The following is an 18,565-nucleotide window of genomic DNA, read 5'->3' on the forward strand; positions in this document are numbered from 1 at the left end:
GTGTGGACAACATATATATATGTGCCACAGAATTTCTTCACCTGATGAGTTTTTGCATACAACAAATAGAATTTAAATCTCCAATATATATTTTAGTAGACTAATAAATTAATCACTAAATATATACCTTGCATAAAATTGATATGATAAATCATACCTATTAATTCGCTTGATTGCTATTAATAAAGAATGGCCCAAAGAATTATGAATAATTATAAGAATTATTTTTTATTAAATATTTTTAATTAATTTTTATTATAAAATTATATTTTATTTTCTAAAATTTAATATTTTTAATTAAAAATTATAATTTAATATTTAAAATTTAAAATTAAAAGATTGATTAATATTAACTTAAGAATAATTGATTTCTCAATTAAATTTTAGAAATATTTATGCTTTCACAAAATAACATTTATTTATGATGAAAAGTCATTTTGGTTTAATTAATATTAAAATTTCATTGTATCCATCTTTTTTTTTTTTTGGACGTGTCATTGTATCCATCTTTAAGTGGAATATAATCTACTACTCAAGTACACCATGACTACGAAGATTTTCTCTTGGCCCAATAAGCAATATATGATTGCCACCTTGCTAAATGCTAAGTGCCACTCATATCAAATGCTGGATACACATCATGAATTTTTCATTTATTTTTAACATGGATAATACTAATGGAACACCGAACACTTCACTCGTGGGTACGATAATTACATGTGTCATTAGTCATTAATTACACACTAATTGGTTGGTGTTTTGATGACGTATGTTGGATAACCCACTTGCAGAGCATTTTGTCTTTGTTTTCCAATAGGCCCAAACGTAAATATATATTACTGAAATAATTACTGTGAGATTTAAATATGCTTTAGTAAAACAATAGCCTTGGTAAATCCGTTGCATTTCTCAACCAGCAATAATGTGTGTGAGAAGCTAAGGAGTAATAGTTCAAATGGCATAGTCTTTTCATATTCAGTTAAAAAATTATGGGTTCGAGTCTTCTATCTTTGATAAAAAAAAATAATAATAATGTGTGTGAGAAAATCTATAGTACAATTTTCATTTTAATATCCTGCGTACACAGTAACACAAATACAGCCAAATATATATAAAAAATATAAAGTATTTTTTAATAATATTTTAATATTTTAGTGGGAGATTTAGTTATTCAAATGCAACCATTACAATTTCTTTACTTGCGTATTCTCATTCATTATGTAAACCGTAGTAAATTACCACCTTTTATTTTTTACTCATAAACCGTGACAGGTAAACACGGTTTATGAATGAGACAAAATGAGCATAAAGGGAAGTAACCACGGATTATGCATGAATAACGTGGGTAGAAATCGTACTAGATTTCCACGGTTTATGAGTAGTCCGTGTGATCATAAAACTCCCTAAGTTACTACAGTTTATGGGTAGAGTAATATAAATACATAATCTGCGTTAAGTTTTGACGGATTTCATATGTGGTGGGCCAAAATTTTTGAAACTCTGGGAGTTTGAGAGAGAATCCAGAGAAGTCTTTGGGAGTGGTCAGGATTTATATGTAGAGGTGTGGGGGCAATTGCCCGTTGAACTTTCAAAAAATTAATAGTAAGTATATATATGTGTGGAGCATTGTCTCCATTACAATAATTTATTTGCCCCACACTTCAAAAAAAATTATATGTAAGAAACATTTATATTATTAGATATTAATACGATAATAAAAATTATTGTATTATATAAATTCAAAACAAATATTAATAATAACTAATAATAATCTAATTATTTAATTACCTAAAGTTAAGCTTAATTTTTTAAATATAAATGAGGTTATGAGTGTTTAATACTTTTTTATAATATGTATCATTTATTTACTTTTTATTGTTTTGTTTAATTTAATTTTGTTTATACATACATATAATATTGTTTTCGTTAAAAAAATATTATAATATTATAAAATGTCAACTTTGCAATTAAATATCAAAAAATTATTTGATATTTTTTTAATAGAAAAAATATATTATTTTCTCTAAAGATAATTGTAATTGTTTAATTTAAAATTTTATTTTTTTTATAATTTTTTTTGTCTTTTTCACATAATTTTAGAAAAAAATTAGACATCAAAATAAAAAATAGTTAAAATTTTAAATTAGTTCATTCGAATTATATTCCTTATAGATTTTTTAGCTATTGAATTATAATTTTTTTGTATCATATAAAAAATAATTAATTTAAATGTAATTTGACGGATATTAGATGCTTGACTAAGCGCAAGTATTAATAATAAATGTTTTTCGTGCAATATTATTGAAATATTGAAATGAAAAAATATTTTTAAATTAAATTACTATACTTTTAAATGTATTAATTATATTTATTTATTAAAAATTTGATTAGCTAATATACTCCAAATTTAAATATCTAAATATATTAATATTAATATATATTTTTTTATGTATTTTATTATATTATTTTGCCCCCACTTCTAAAATTTTCTGGATCCGTCACTGGGGGTGGTGAAGCCTTTGGGTGGTGGAGCCATGGAAGACGCAGCTCGCATGTACCGATTAAATGGTGTTGCGCACGTGGCTGAAAACATCGACCAAGAAGTTAGTTATACTACCTTATTATTATTTTTATTATTATTATTATTGTTGTTATTATTATTATTATTGTTATTATTAGAGAAAATAGGAAACCAATATGAGAAATAAAAAATGTCGTGTTTCTTTTATGGATAAAGAATATGTATGCTCAAGTTGTATGTTTATACTATTTTTTTTAAATTATATTTACTCTTATTATTATTGCAAGTATGATGAGGATTACATGATATATGTGAACCACTTTGTTTTATGTTTTGATATATGGCAAATTAGTTTTGTCATTAATGAATCGTAAATTTTTTAGATTTTTTGAGTGTTGAAATAATTTCTTATCCACATGTTGCAACCTACTAGGGTTATTACCTGTGTTAGGAGACAACAGAATATGCCTCTACACGAACGGATTATACCGTATCTGGAGACCGCGGGCTTGTATCACTTGGCTAGGCTAAACAGTCAGTGGTTCTGGGTTGATGAGCCTCTAGTTAGCGCATTCGTTGAGAGGTGGCGCCCTGAGACCCACAGCTTTCACATGCCGTTTTGGGAGTGCACTGTCACTTTGCAAGATGTGGCATATCAGCTGGGTTTGCCCATTGATGGAGAGGCCGTTAGTGGGTGCCTGACTGATTTTGAGAATCTGATGGACAACGGAAGACCAGCATGGGAGTGGTTTCGGAAATTGTTTGGCGAGATACCGTCGCCGAATAAAGTCAATCTCCATATATTTGTGCTATTGCCTTCTGTTTTGCCATCCAAACCTTCCTGTAACTAGGCTTGAACCCATAATCGGCTTCCGTTGCTTGTTGCAAGACCTTTACTGGTACCGCAGCATCCACCCTAACCAACAGATAAATCCTCGCACAGATAACGTGGTCATCAAGCTGCCGATGATCATTGGAAATGGAGGTGGCCAAGCAAGTGTGCGGACCATTGTATCTCCTAACCTCCCAAGTGCCCTTTCGTGCACGAAGCGATATGCGAATCAACCAACTACAACCCTTACCGAACTCCTTGCATTTCCCACGATACTTCAAATGATTCGACTCTAAGACTCTGTACTCAACACCTCGACAGATGCTATAGTCCTTCACACTCAAAACAGCTTCATCTTTATTCTGGAATGATTGTCCAATCTGAAACTCTGTAGAAGAACCCCCAATAGTAGCACCTCCGTCTGCTTGTTGCCCCAAAGCCTCCAAGTTTAGAGTGGAGAAGTGCGGAGGGTACTGCTGTGTGCCGGAACTTGAAGGGCCATGCTGTGTATATGGATTGGCATCTGTGTCATCGTCGCTTTCCCCAATTATATCAACAGGCTCTTGGTCTGAGTCATTGTCCTGCATTGCATTCTCAACTCGATCAGGTTCCCCGAACACTTGAACATCGTGAATAATGCCATGACCAGTATCCACCTCAAATGTTTGCTGTCGGACTCTACGATTCTTGAACGGTACAAAGTAACTACCTCCGTTCGATCTAAATCAGCCGCAAAGGATGGGAATTCTACCTGCGAAACAGTTGGTGCGGCCGCAGGCATCGAACTAGACGCACCGCCCACCGCAGTCGAGCTATGAACCGGACCTGATGCCCCAGAACTATCAACACCAACCTCTAACTTTGCATACAGCTTGTGTATTCTGACCTTTGAAAAACTCCTAACACAATAAAACAGAACCCGAATATCTTCATCGGCCGCTATCACAAACGTATCATACTTAACACCGGTCGACACAACTGCGATGGGAATCTTATAGAATAGCTTCTTCACCCACTTGTTCCCAAATACTCCAAACTTCTGCAAGATACTGTTCTTTACATCTGACAATGTGCTTGATGAACTGATAAATACACTCAACGATTCTCTGTCAATGAACTTCACACCGTATTTTTTGCTTCTTTGAATTTTTCTAGAGCAATGCACTAAGACAAGAAAACTCTCTTCCTCACTTGTCATTGTGAAAATACTTCTCTTCAACAGGTTAAATCTCACTCATATATATAGAATTTTTCTCTTCATAAACCGTGGCAAGCAACAAAGATTTTTGCATTTACATATCCCTTCATAAATCGTGGGAACTAACAAGGTCTTATGATCAAAGTTCTCTCTTCATAAACCGTGCTTATTTACCACGGTTTATGCTCATCTTGGTCACTTCATAAACCGTGCTTACCTGCCATGGTTTATGTGTAAATTGTAAAACGTGGTAACTTACCACAGTTTACATAATAATGAATCAGGACACGCAAGTAAAGGAATTGCAATTGTTGTATTTGAGTAAAGATTTCTCCCAACCATTTTATTTAGGTAAATTGCCCAAAATATAAATTAATTTTTAATTATTTTAAAATTTTATATTAATTATATAAAATATTTTAAAATGTTTTTATTTTAATAAATAATAATATATATTATTTTTAAATTTATTTTAAAAATACATATTAAGAATATGGTTGGATACGCTGACACGTAATGATATTTAAGTGTGTCTAAACGTATTCAAATTTTTTTTTATTTTTTTATTAAGATACGATTAGATATAGTAAGATACTAGAGGTAACAAAAAGGTCGAACCCGTCGGGCCGACCCGCCGAATTCGCTAAAAAATGCAGGTCGAGCTCGGATTTGGAACCTGTCAAACTAAAAATATCCGCCAAATCCGCACCGCCGGACTAAAGATTTTTATTTTTATTTTTTTTATTAAATAAAAGAGTGATTACTACTACAAAATTAATAATTATATAATTCTCAAACACTTTTTTTTCATTTTGTGTTTTTATTCCTTTTTTTGTTATTAACTTTATTTATTTATTTTATAATTTTATATATATGCTCAAATTATGTGATTTATTTTTTAAAATAAAGATTATTTTATTGATAAATATTATTTTGAACAATTTTATTGAAGTTAAAAATTAATTTTTAATTTTTTTAATTATTATTTTTGTTTAATTTTAATAAATTTTATTTAAAAAAAAAGTCAAGCGGACTAACCCGCCGTCCCGCCAATCCATCATAAAAGCGAGACGGACTAACATTTTAAATCCACCTTAATTGGTGGGACGAACAGCCCTCCCCATGTATGATGCGAGTCTAGACGAGACAAGTCGGCCTGCTTTACCACTCTTATAAAACATATTTGTTTGACAAATATCAATATATATCGTATCCGATACAATAAGTCATCGAAGTATCCGTTATTCATAGTTCATATTAATGTCAAGCCAATTATTAAAGCATTATATGTGATAAGAAAACAATGATGAATTCTTAATGGTAAGGATAGGCTCATTTTTTAAAAATACTAAAAAATTAATAGAATTAGTTATTTTTATTTATTAATTTATACTTTAAATATAAATAATTAATTACTAGTTAAAAATAATAAATTATACTGTCCTCAGTATTCCTCTTCGTCTTTTATTTTTTAGTTTTTATCAATCATATTCAAAATTTCTTTTTGGGACAGGATAATATACTTGCATAGCAAATGGCCAAATTCAAATGGTATGCTCTTTGATTTGTAACTATGCTATCTATAATTCCTTTCATATAATAACTCATGTCAATTTCAAACTTTTATTTAAAAGATTTATTTATCTCGTGCCCTAAGGACATAGGTTAAAATTATAAATTAAATTTCTTTTATTAAAAATATAAAAAAATTTAAATTTTTAATACATTTATTTTATATCTATTAAATAAAAAAATTTAGAACCTTCCACTAAATATTAACTAAACCCTTATTTAAAAAATGATTGCAATTTCAATGTATGTACAACCACTAATTAATTTAGAACAGAATACATTAACCTCCCATAAATTTGCTCTAATTAATTGTAATGACGGGCTCATTTTTAAGCATGCATATCTTTGCAACCGGTGGATCCGTGGCGCAATGGTAGCGCGTCTGACTCCAGATCAGAAGGTTGCGTGTTCGATTCACGTCGGGTTCAATTTCCCGTCCACCCAATATCTTTTTCTTCTTTTCTTGACCAACAAAATGATTTGAAATTTGGATAGAACTCGCATTCATGGCCGAAAGAAAGAAAGAGGAAAAAGACTGCAATACGAGGCCCATATGTGAAATTTGTAACCCCGAAAATTATACATAAAGCCCCTGTTTCATCCACATTTACCCCTTAATATGAAGCATTATTCTGCTCTGAAGTTATTATCGTTGTGACAATAAAAGGACTCATTTAGTTACGACTTACGAAGGCAACATGAAAGTGAAGGGATTCAAAAAATAAAGGCCGCAATTATATGTCTTTAAATATTTGACGTGGCGCAAATATGTCTATCTTAACAAGAGCGTTATCATGTGAATATCAATCATTACAATATATATTGAATTTTAAGCGTTGCTGACGGGCTTAAACATTAATAATAATGCTATGTTTTCCCAAATGTTTGAAATTACCGATTGAAAAAACCAATTTTTATCTTTCAGATTGAACAAGTAAGTTGAACTCTAAAAAGGAGGCGTTTTAAGGAGTTTTGACATTTTGGAAAGTTAAACGAGGGTTCTAGTTTCGTTTTGAAAATGGAAGTTGGGGTTGGGGACTAACTTAGGGAAAGTAGTTACACAAGAATTGTGTTGCATATATGGAGAAAAAACCGTTGGGACAGGCTTGAAAAAATAACACATCAAAAGTGGAGAGAACCTCTAAGATTAGCAACCAGTAATATTATTATATTATTGTTTTGTGAATGTGACACTTGTCCCTTCTTAAAGCTTTTCTGTAAACGATTTTTAGTGTCTTGCTTCTCTTAAACTTAATTTATATTAAATTATTAAGAAATTTAGAGCTGATGAATACGTAGACGATAAGAGTAGGCTACCAACCTAATATACCTTAACTTCCCTTTCTAACTCCCAACTTCTTTTACTTCTGTTGCTTGCATTCCTTTGTCTGAAATACCCAATTTACCCTCTCAAATTTAATTTGGATTTTTTATGTGCCTATGTTGCCCTTCAAGAACAAACATCAATGAATTTCGTAATTAGCTATAACTATCAGCAGTACTATACAGAGTGAACATGGTAAATTATACTATTATTATTGATCGAACGGGAAATTAATGAAGGATAAAAAATGACAAGAAATATATAATTTGTAATAACTCTAGTACATCAACAATCGCCATAATTATTTGTCTTCTTCCTCCTATTAATTATCCTACAACCAAGTCGAATTTGTAGATAAATTAGGTTTTATTGATTTCCAGCATAATTTTGAGAGTTAGATCAAATCGATTTGACTAGATTAATTGAAAATCAGCCATCAAACCAATTTATTTTAAAATAAAAATGAATCGTAATAAATTAATTAAACATTGAAAAAATCAATCAAAATATCATTTAATCGATTAAATTGATTTAATTTTTTAATAATTAATTAGTTTAAAATAATAAAATATAAAAAAATAAAAAATATATTTATATATAAATATATTATATTATTATCTCAGATTGAGTTAAATTTTTAATTCTTTAAATTTTAGTTTTATAAATTTAATTATTGGTTAGATTTTCAGAACCATGATTTGTTTTAGTTTTGATTGGCATATTATATAGTGTATAAATAATAAATCAATTCCGTTAGACAAATAATAAAAAATCTTAACAATGTGAACAATAAATTTTAAATTTAGCTCGATAAAAGAAAAAAAAACTTACTCTCTTATCTCCTATCATCGTGCATCCTGTAGCCCCTCCTCCAAAATAAACTTGTCATTTCACATATAGTAGCACAAATTAAATTTATTATTATAATAATAATAAAAAAAAGGGTCAAACCTATAAAAGAAGGCAAAAGTGAAATTTTAGGAAACTAGAGAGGGCATAGGTGGAATGAGGTGTGTTATTTAAAAGCGAAGGAAGAAGTGCCTCATTTCAAATGTGTGTTGGATCTCCATATTCCTATATATCTTTACGTAAACACAAAACAAGAAGCGCAAATTGAAGACGATGAGCTGCTGCATTGATATTATTCTTCGGTGCTGCTGCCACACCCTTATTTCTATGTTGATCCTGTTCCTCTTCATGGTTGGATCATCTAATGGAGAAGATATTAATAACAACCCTTTGTTTGAGTTTTCAAGCAGAGATGAAGTAGTGCAAATGAATGGCTATGGAGAGGAGAAGCTTTCCACTGTCCTCATCACTGGTTCCCTTAATTGTCATCAGGCCACTATTCCAGATCAAGACCAACCTCATGCATGGCCAATACCAGGTACCCTTTACTTTTAATTAATCAAGTTTGTTTCTTATTTTATATTCCACATTAATACATACATTATATATCAAATAAATAAGGTTATATATTAGGATCCTCCGGTCCGTACATATGTTTTTCATTAAGTGAAAATTTATATGCAGTTCTCTTCGTTAATAGTCGAAAATTATTAGATAATTTGACAAATTGTCAATTTAACAATTTTCAATTATCAACTTTACATAAAAATAAATAATTGTACGTAAGTTTTCATCACCTTTTCATTATTATATATATTGATTGAATCAAATTAAGATTGAAAGAATAAGTAATACATAGATATATAGGGCGGGTAAGGTTCTTCTTAGCTTGCTATCTACGGTTTAAAAAATTGAAAATCGAAAAGAAAAAGAATAAGAAGAATTGAAGAAGAAGGACTGTTATACTATTATTTTCCATGATAGACGAATTCGGCAGTTGGTGTTCCATTGTTTGGTGACAAACAAAATAAAGGTCTTGATTTACCGCCAAGTTGGTAAAATTTCTACTTCGGGAAATTAAAGATTTAAAGATAAAGCTTTTTGTTTCATGTATGTTTACTGATGAATCGCATTGGAGAATATTATTATTATTATTATTGCTGGCTGCTGAGATGTCTATGATTGATTGCAATACAAATGAAAAAGAAATAAAGATATATGGTGCCATTTAATTTTGAATAATGCATGAAAAGCCAACAATCTAAGGGAAAATTCTCTATTATTATATTATCATGATAGTGGCATCAAGGGATATAATTAATTAGTTAATTATAACTAATGAGAAACAGATATATAATAAAAAATAAAGGTTATTTTAAAATGATGATAAATTTCACTCCCAATAAAGTGTGGTGCTATACATTCAAAATGTTAATGGTATACTTTTACGTTTTAACCATCAGATAAAGAATGAATAGTTTATGATTTTGTAAAATATAGATTATTATTTCATGTGTGGTCATTTTAGTAGTTGATTGCTTTTCATGATAGGTTCAGGTGTGCTAGATATAGTTGTTAAATTTCTATAATTTAACTAATTAAATAATGTAATAATATAGTATGTATTGATGTCTCTAACGAAAAAAATAAGTATTTGTACGTATATAGTATGTTATATGTTATAACATAGATAGTATTGACTATTAAGTTATTATTAACATGCTTGCTGCTAAGTGGTAAGAGAAAGAAGTGAAATAGTAATGATCAAGGGAGAGTCTTGTTACAATAATCCATTACTTTTTGGTCCGATTTGGTAAAATTTTTTCTTTTATTTTATGTTTGATAAATCGAAAAGATAATACACTTATGTTTATGTTTATAATTTTTCAAATACATGGGTGGTTTTAAAAGTATTTAAGAATTGATTTTTTAAAATTAACTTATGCTTATTAAAATTAAAATGTTTAATATAATTTCATATATTAATTAATATCTAAATTTAATTTTTATATTAATATTTATTATAGTATTTTTAAATTTTAAAAGTTATTTTATAAAATATATTTATTATTATTTATGTTTATTGAAAATATTTTTAATTTAATTTACTAAATATAAATACTGTAATTTATTATAAAAAAGTTTTCTTTTAAAATTAATTTTTATAAGTTATTTTTAAAAAATAAAGCTTTAATATGCACCTTGCATATATATTTACATTTTATACGTCGTATGTCTATTTGTATTTTCGTTTTCCTTTATATTTACTGAATGCTACATTTTGCCAACTATGTTATGTCTACCATGTTTAATAACGAAAAATGATATTGCACTCAATCTCAAATTAATTAAATAATAGCGTGCCAAGATATATCATCAAATATAGGGATATATAATCTTTAAAATTGAGAAGCTTTCATCTCGATCTTCATAAGATAATCATACATGCCAGCAGTAAGTAAAATATATAATTAAAAAAGATAATTCGTCAAAGACATACAATGGATAAAAAATAATAATATATGAACAACAACACATGCATGTTTTGCATTGAGGAGAAAAGAACACCTTCGGCTATATATTTGATTTTGATCAATGTCATGGACCCATAGCACATTATTATATTGTTGAATATATATAAAATATGAATTATCATATATTAATACCTCATAAAAGAGGTCAAAATCAAGTTATATATTGCAAGCCAGCCATATGACTTTTAAGTTGACAAGGATGGTAATAGCTGATAATAAGGCTCCTAAAATTTTTTTTAAAAATAATCTTACATAAATAGTAAATATTATTATTTTTATTCAGTATTTTGTAATTTTACTTATAAAAGAATATATAATTTATATTTATATTTATTAAAATTTTACATAAATAAATTAATATAATTTATATTTATATATTTTTAAAATTTATATACATAAATTAATAAATTTTATTTTTTAAAAATAATTTAATATTTAATCTGATTAAATAATAATCAAAATTAATAAATATTACTTGCTCCAAAAATTTCTCATTTTTCAATACTTCAGTGGTTCACTAATCTTGTACGGACATGGTATCATCTTTCTCACCCATAACTCAATTTGATATTTTGATTGAATTATTTAATATAATGTGTATTTATTCATACTTTGGCGATCACCTGTATAACTTTACACGAAAACATACATCTTTAAGTAAGTAGATATCTATAATTTTTTAATGCTAATTGTAAGATTCATATATATGCAGGGGCTTCTGTGGCTGTGAACTGCCACAGCAATGGGAGGAAGCGGAGAGGCAGAACGGCGGCGGTAGCAATAGGCGTGACGGATGAGTTTGGAGATTTCATGGTGGAGCTGCCTTCCTACTTGCACGCAATTCCTAACTTGGAAAAGATATGTAGAGTGAAAATAAATGAGATTCCAAAGGGATCAATGTGTGGTGTGATGAACAAGAGACAGAAGAAGAAGCAGCAACTCAGCCTCACTTCCTTTGGGAATGGCATCCGTACCTACTCTGCCGGAGACATTAGGCTCCATCATGCACCATTCAAACACAGCAATTGAAGCCTTCGTTATTACTTACTTATATTATAATCATTCACATTTATTATTTGTATTGTTATATTAGTAACTAGAAAGCTAAGAGAGAGCACCCTATAGGATGGCGCTTTAGTCACAGTTATTGGGTTGCATTGCTTGTCTTTTACAAAACCCTCCCATACATGGTACAAAAATGGCACCCTTCTTCTTCTTCTTCTTCTTGTATTTGTAAAATATATATACGTGCCTGCCTCATATTTGAGATTTTTTTTTAAAAATATTTTGGTCTTGAAGAAAATTATAGTGTCCTAAAATTGTTCAACAAAGATAAACTAGTTAATGGAGTATTCACCTTAATGAAGCAACAAGAAGTTCAACTAACATTATTACGGCAGAGCACAGCTCAACCAATTAAAAAAAAACTAACAACTGAAAAGTCAGAGAGATTTTTCAAAGTCTTATAGTCAGCAACAGATCAGAGACACTTTACTATAATATATAGGTATGTTAGTCTATATTTCACTTGTTAAAATCAAATATAAAAGAATAGATCCCACCTCAATCAACTCAGATTTCGATAAATTCGACAAGATTTTTGTAAACATTGAAGAATTCTGTGTTATATAATAGTCATATATCATAGTAAGGTGGGTTACAAATACTTTTAAGGAGTATTTATTTTTAGATATTGAAATTAAAATTGGTGGTTTGAAACAAGTTTTAATATCGATACACAAATTTTAATTTTTTTATTACCCTCCAAAAAATGAAGATAGAGTCAAATCTAACTCTCAATCTTTATATTTATTTTAAACTAAATATGATACTTAGACATAACTCAGTCTAATACATTTTACACCAAACACACTATAGAAACTTAATTCAGTTTTAGTCTCACAATCTCTATCTTCTGATCTCCGTCTCTCACTTTCAATCTCTCTTCTAAACGCAGTTTTATATCATACTTGTTAATTAATCCAATTATTCTGCTGATTATGCTTTGCATTATTTGATTACTTGAAAAAAGATTGTAACTAAGTAAGGTCAACATATGAGAGAGATAAATGAGCGAGGTTACTTTATAAATTAATTTTTTTTTCAAAAGACAATGTCATATATTATTTTATTACTAAAATAATTGAAATGTCCAAATTGGACTTACAATCAGAATTTGGAGATCTCTCATAGATTGTTTAGCAATAGTGAAAAGCAACAATAGCGTAGCATTGGAATAATTGAAAGGGGAACAAAAAATTAAAGAAGATCTTTTAAAGATTAGGGCTCAAAACTCCTCTGTGGGTGGCATTGAAGTTCGTTGCATAGTTTCACTACCGATTCCACCACTGCAGTGGCTGGGTTGTTGGTTTGTTCAAAGACTCTCAGGTTCCTGCTTTTCCAGACACTCCAATAGGTGATAGCCAGAATAATAAGCTCAAATTCGCTATGGTATTGTTGTGCTATCTTTTCTTTCATTTGTGTCCACCATTCCCGGAAGGTCGTCATTCTTTGCAGCGGTAATAAGTAGTTAATAGGCGTTCTCTTCCACACTTCTTGAGCCTCGGTATAGTAGATTAGGCAGTGGGGGCACTCCCTCGATGTGTCTGGAAACCTGCGGTGGATATTTTGTAGAACTGGGAGGCGGTCATGCAGCGGCTTCCAGAGAAAAATCTTTCTCTTGTGAGGGATTAGGAGTTTCCATAGTCCTTTCCACATGGATCTTTGTCTGAAGTAGTCTAGGCAGCTTTCGATTAGGCTGTGGAAGAAATAATAGGCGACTTTGTACCCTGATGCAACAGAATATTGGTGCGTATTACATAGAGCCCAGTGTAGCTTGTCTTCATTTTTCTCCAATTGGATTGTTAGTATTCGATTACTGATGTCCACAGGAAAAATCTCTTGGATGAGTTGTTGGTTCCAACTTTTATGATCTTAGTTTATTAAATCCTTCACTTTGAACACTAGTAATGTTGTGTTTTGTAGGTACACTGCCAGAGGTAATATACAGGGGTATGGTAGAGGAAGCCATGGCTCGCCAACAATCTGGATGTCCTCTCCAGTGCCAATTCTCCATTGCAACCCTTTCTCCACCACTTTTTTGCCTTCGATGACACTTCTTCATCCCCAAGAAGGTAATACTCCAACATCTACTTTCATTACATCAGAGTATTTAAAGTACCTACTTTTGAGGATTCTAGCTAGGAGTGAATTAGGATGAGTAATTAATCGCCAGCATTGTTTTCATAGGAGAGCAAGATTTTGGGCTCTGAGGTCTTTTAGTACCAGTCCTCCCTCACTCTTAGGTCATGTCATAATATCCCAACTAACCCATTGCAACTTACATTCTTCCCCCTTTTGACCCCACCAAAATTGAGCTAGGATATAATGAATCTCCATAATCAGAGAATCCGACAATCGAAAATAGGACAGAGAATAAATTGGTATAGCCTCTCCTATAGCCTTAATTAAAACATGTCTTCCACCCGCCAAGAGGAGGTTGCGCTTCCAATGCTGGGTTTTTTTCCGAACTTTTTCTTTAATCAAGTTGAATGTAGACCACTTGGATTTATTAACCACAGCTGGAAGCCCAAGATATTTATTTTGCGTCCCAATGTGGTCAATCTGGAGAGCATTAGCCAGCTGGCACCGAGTCTCCATTGGGGTGTTGTGACTGAAAAAGATTGCTAACTTACTCAAGTTGACCTGCTGGCTGCTGCAACTTCGGTAATGCTCCAAAATATCCAAAATTCTCTCAGAGTTTGGAATTGTAGCCTTGCTAAAGAGTAACGAATCGTCTACGAATAATAAATGGCTGACGCGAGGGCACCTCCTGTTAATTTGAACTCCTTGAATTAGTCTATTTTGCTCCGCCTTGTGTAGCGTAAAGGATAATCCTTTAGCGCAAAAAAGAAATAGGTATGGCAATAGAGGATCTCCTTGTCGGATACCTCTATTTGGTTTGAAATAACCAAAATGTTGACCTTCCACATTAATGGAATAAGAAACAGTAGTGACTAACTCCCAGATCCATCATATCCATCTCTCTTCAAAGCCCAGTTTTTCCATGATGAACCACAAATAGGCCCACTCAACTCTATCATAAGTCTTACTCATGTCCAGCTTAACCGCCATTTCATACTCAAGCCCTTGCCTCTTATTCTTAAGATAATGCATGTACTCATGAGCAATAAGGATATTATCCGAAATAAGCCTCCCTTTAATGAATTCACTCTGAGACTGACTAATCAAGCTGTTCATAGTAGGTTGGAGTTTGTGAACAATTACCTTTGACACGATTTTATAGATAACCATGGATAGACTGATAGGTTGAATTTTAAGTCATACTGCTAGCATCTAGAACCTTCAGAATAAGGCATATCCGAGTGTGGTTAAATCTCTTAAGAATCCTCCCCCTGTGAAGAAACTCTGCACAGCTCGACAGACATCTTCATTAACAATATCCTAGTAAGATTGAAAGAATTTCTCCGTCATGCTATCTTCACCTAGGACACTCTGAGGGTGGATGCTGAATGTTGCTCTCTTGACTTCCTCCCTAGAAACTGGTCTACAGAGCCGTCGTTTCATGGCAGCTGTGACCTTAGGCTCAAAATCAGTAAAGAATGGTGTTGGATCTATATGGCAAGTGGAGGTGAATACATATTCTTGAAATATTGTTCAGCCACTTTTGCAATGTCAGTGTTTGTGGTCGCAACATCCCCATTCTCACCAAACAATCTCCATATACGATTCCGGCGAGCTCGAGTCTTAAACTTCTGGTGAAAAAATTTCGTGTTTTGATCCCCTGCCTGAAGCCATTCAACTTTAGACTTTTTCTTCCAATACATTTCCTCATCGTGGTAAGCTATCTCCAAACTACGCTCTAACTCGACCATCTCCTCACCACTGTGTGTCTCTATGGCTCGCGAACCCTCAATTTACTGAAGAAGCTCATCAATTTTCACTTTAGAATTTGACCTGCTCCTGGTATGCCATGCTACGAGCCTGTGCCTGCATTTCTTGACTTTTTGGGCCAAGCCATATATAGATGAACCCCCACTTCGTCTTTCCACGTATCCTGAATAATATTCCTAACATCCAAAACCATACACCATCGCTCATGGATTTGAATCGTCGTTTAGACTGTTCATACCTCGGGTTTGTGTCTAGGAGTAGTGGTGCATGATCCAAACCAGATTCAGAAAGTCTCAGAACAGTTGAGTTTTGGTATTTCTGCAACCACCCACTTCCAGCGAGCACTCTATCAAGTCTCTCCTGGATAAGGTCTCATCTTGTTCTTCTGTTTGTCCATGTAAACGGCCTACCAATCATACCAATGTCCACCAGTTCACAGTCATTAAGGAAGTTATTAAAACATGCCATGGAAGCTGGGGATTTCTCATTTCCGCCCTCTTTTTCACGCTGGTTTGTGATGGCATTGAAGTCTCCGATGATTGCAACTTCCCCATGAACATGATGCAATATTAATGATAACTCCACAAACTGCTGTGATCGAATATGGTCGTTAATACTTAAATGAACGCCAAGCAAACACCAATAATGATTTGTAACCTCATCTTTAACGGTGACAGCAATGAAAAAATGAGTAGAATTGATAACCGTTACCTCCAAACCTTCCTTCCATGCTATTACCAATCCTCCTGCTGTTCCTTCCGAGTTGACTAGACTCCAGTCTTTGAATCCACATCCTCTCAACTTTTTGCTCCACACTTCGAGAAGGAATTTTTGTCTTGCACAAAAATACAATCTCGGGGGAGTGAGATCGAATGATCCCTTTAAGATTGTGGATTGTCAGGGGTCTCTCCAAACCCCGACAGTTTCACATTAGGATTTTCATAGCTTCTCGGGTGCCATTTTGAGGCTGGCATCCCCCACCTTTGCATTCTCTATGAGCATGTCCTTTATACATATTCGCTTATGGCTCCCATCATTTTCTTTCCTTTCCAGATTCTGTTTACCTCCAATGATCGGTATTACTTCGCTGTTGCCCTGACGGGCCTTTTGTTTCAATTTCATTGGCTTCTTTGGTTCTGCCATTTGAACAGGGAAATTTGGGCTCCTTAGTTCCATGTTTGTAGCAGAGGTAATGTCTTCAAGAACCAGTGGATCCACGCGTACGCTCTCCACTATAGTCTCTCGGTTGCCCCTAATTTCTCCCATTAGATTAGTGCTGCTACTTGTATTAAGACTACTGCTTTGCTGCTCCTGGTTATTAACTTCAAGTTTTGCAAAGCCATCAAGTAGCCATGATGGGACTGGTTTCTTTGCTAGTTTTGGTGCTGAATGCATATGTTGTTTATCATTGCCCTGATGATCTTTCTCCCGTACATTCACCATTCTTCCAACTTGATCAGCTTTCAACCATTCTCCCACCAAGTCTTGGTTCAATTTGTTTGTGGCTGCATCCTCTAATAGAATATTGCACACCTTCATACTATGCCCAATGTGGGCACAGTACGTACAAAAGATCCCGATGCGTTCATACCTCAGCCCCACCTCCACCAGTCATTGGTTTGACCATTTCATCCTGAGACTATCCTTCACTGCCTTATCCCCATCAAGCATGATTTTAGCTTTAAGTATCCGAGATTCTTTACCTCTGACTTCAAACATTCCTATCTCCATGAGTTCTCCCAATTTTTCTCCAAGTTTTCGCCCAGCTTCCAATGTCTTATAGCATTCAGGAACACCCCAAAATTTTACCCAAATGAAAAATTTTGAATCTGTATTATCTTCAGAATTTCTTGTGTCAGTCCATTATCACACATGGAGGATGTAATTCTTGAATATCCAGGGGGATCCTTTCTCAATACGCCGCATATCTTTCTCTTCATCAAAGAAGAACTGAAACTGGTTATTTCCCTGATTGACTACTCTGAACCCTGTTGGTTTATCCCAGATTGCGGACAGAGCATTCTCCATAGTACCTGCCGAGAATTTTTGTGCCGAAAAAATTCGACCTATTAAGCTCTTTGTGCATGCCTTTACACCATAAGAGATATCCGTCTCTTCTAGCACTACGATATCTACCTCATCTCCTCCACTGTCATTGTTCTCTACATCAGGGTCTCTTCGCAGGTCATCCATGTTGCATATCAATGATTGGTGATTGACTTGGTGTGAATTTGTCGTGTAGCAGTAATTCTAAGAGGTGCAATATAACCCTAGCAGAGCATCTTCTTTATAAATTACATTACATTATTTTTATGTCATAAATATCAAATAAATGGACAAAAGTATATATGAAAGATTTTAAGATGGACAAATATACATTCTAATCAATCAAAATACTCAATATACTGCCCAAAAAATTGGTAACAATGGACAAAAGTGACACATCATTAGTGAAGTTCTATTTCTATTAAGTTTAGTGCCTACGTGACTGTGTAGCGTGACAAAATAGACTCTTTAGTGAGTTTTATGTGAAAATAACCAAATTTAACAAATTAAATAAAATTCTAAATAAAATTGGGTGCCCTAATTATATACATCACTTTAACAACTTATACAAACTCATCAAACCCAACATTCCAAATCAATGTACAAACTAATTATCAATGTCTTTTGGTTACTAATTTCTAAATTTATTCTAACAATCAACTTCAACATCACCTTTATATTGGTGTCATTCCTATTCCTCTCTTCATTGATATTTGCATTGTCTTTCTGTAGAGAATGAATCAGCATCAACCAAAATTTTTATTAACAATGAAGC

At 32.4% G+C, this 18,565-nt stretch overlaps 2 protein-coding genes and 1 non-coding gene across 3 annotated transcripts; 2 read left to right on the forward strand and 1 right to left on the reverse strand.

Annotated features, from left to right (window-relative positions):
- Positions 1 to 3,310: 3,310 nt before the first annotated feature.
- On the reverse strand, positions 3,311 to 4,551 carry LOC107613291 (uncharacterized). Its single transcript, XM_016315233.1, has 2 exons — positions 4,105 to 4,551; positions 3,311 to 4,021 (listed from the first exon to the last, which is right to left on the reverse strand). Exons 1-2 carry the CDS (start codon positions 4,549 to 4,551, stop codon positions 3,311 to 3,313), a joined length of 1,158 nt encoding a protein of 385 aa, XP_016170719.1.
- Positions 4,552 to 6,479: 1,928 nt separating this feature from the next.
- Positions 6,480 to 6,551, forward strand: TRNAW-CCA (transfer RNA tryptophan (anticodon CCA)). The gene has a single exon. It is a non-coding gene; the product is annotated as a tRNA-Trp (tRNA).
- A 1,935-nt stretch (positions 6,552 to 8,486) lies between these two features.
- On the forward strand, positions 8,487 to 12,113 carry LOC107619775 (uncharacterized). Its single transcript, XM_016322066.3, has 2 exons — positions 8,487 to 8,834; positions 11,543 to 12,113. The coding sequence occupies exons 1-2, from the start codon at positions 8,570 to 8,572 to the stop codon at positions 11,857 to 11,859; spliced, it is 582 nt and encodes a 193-aa protein (XP_016177552.1). The 5' UTR covers positions 8,487 to 8,569; the 3' UTR covers positions 11,860 to 12,113.
- The last annotated feature ends 6,452 nt before the right edge of the window (positions 12,114 to 18,565 follow it).

Source organism: Arachis ipaensis, chromosome B1, assembly GCF_059453495.1.
Source record: "Arachis ipaensis isolate K30076 ecotype BB chromosome B1, ASM5945349v1, whole genome shotgun sequence".
NCBI lineage: Eukaryota > Viridiplantae > Streptophyta > Magnoliopsida > Fabales > Fabaceae > Arachis > Arachis ipaensis.

What these genes read in the sequence shown, in the direction of transcription:
- LOC107619775 (XM_016322066.3), top strand. Translation starts at nt 8,570, where the DNA reads ATGAGCTGCTGCATTGATATTATTCTTCGGTGCTGCTGCCACACCCTT. An exon ending in TCATGCATGGCCAATACCAG is followed by an intron (nt 8,835 to 11,542) that starts GTACCCTTTACT and finishes ATATATATGCAG; the next exon opens with GGGCTTCTGTGGCTGTGAAC.
- LOC107613291 (XM_016315233.1), bottom strand. Translation starts at nt 4,551, where the DNA reads ATGACAAGTGAGGAAGAGAGTTTTCTTGTCTTAGTGCATTGCTCTAGA. An exon ending in CCGCACCAACTGTTTCGCAG is followed by an intron (nt 4,022 to 4,104) that starts GTAGAATTCCCA and finishes AGAGTCCGACAG; the next exon opens with CAAACATTTGAGGTGGATAC.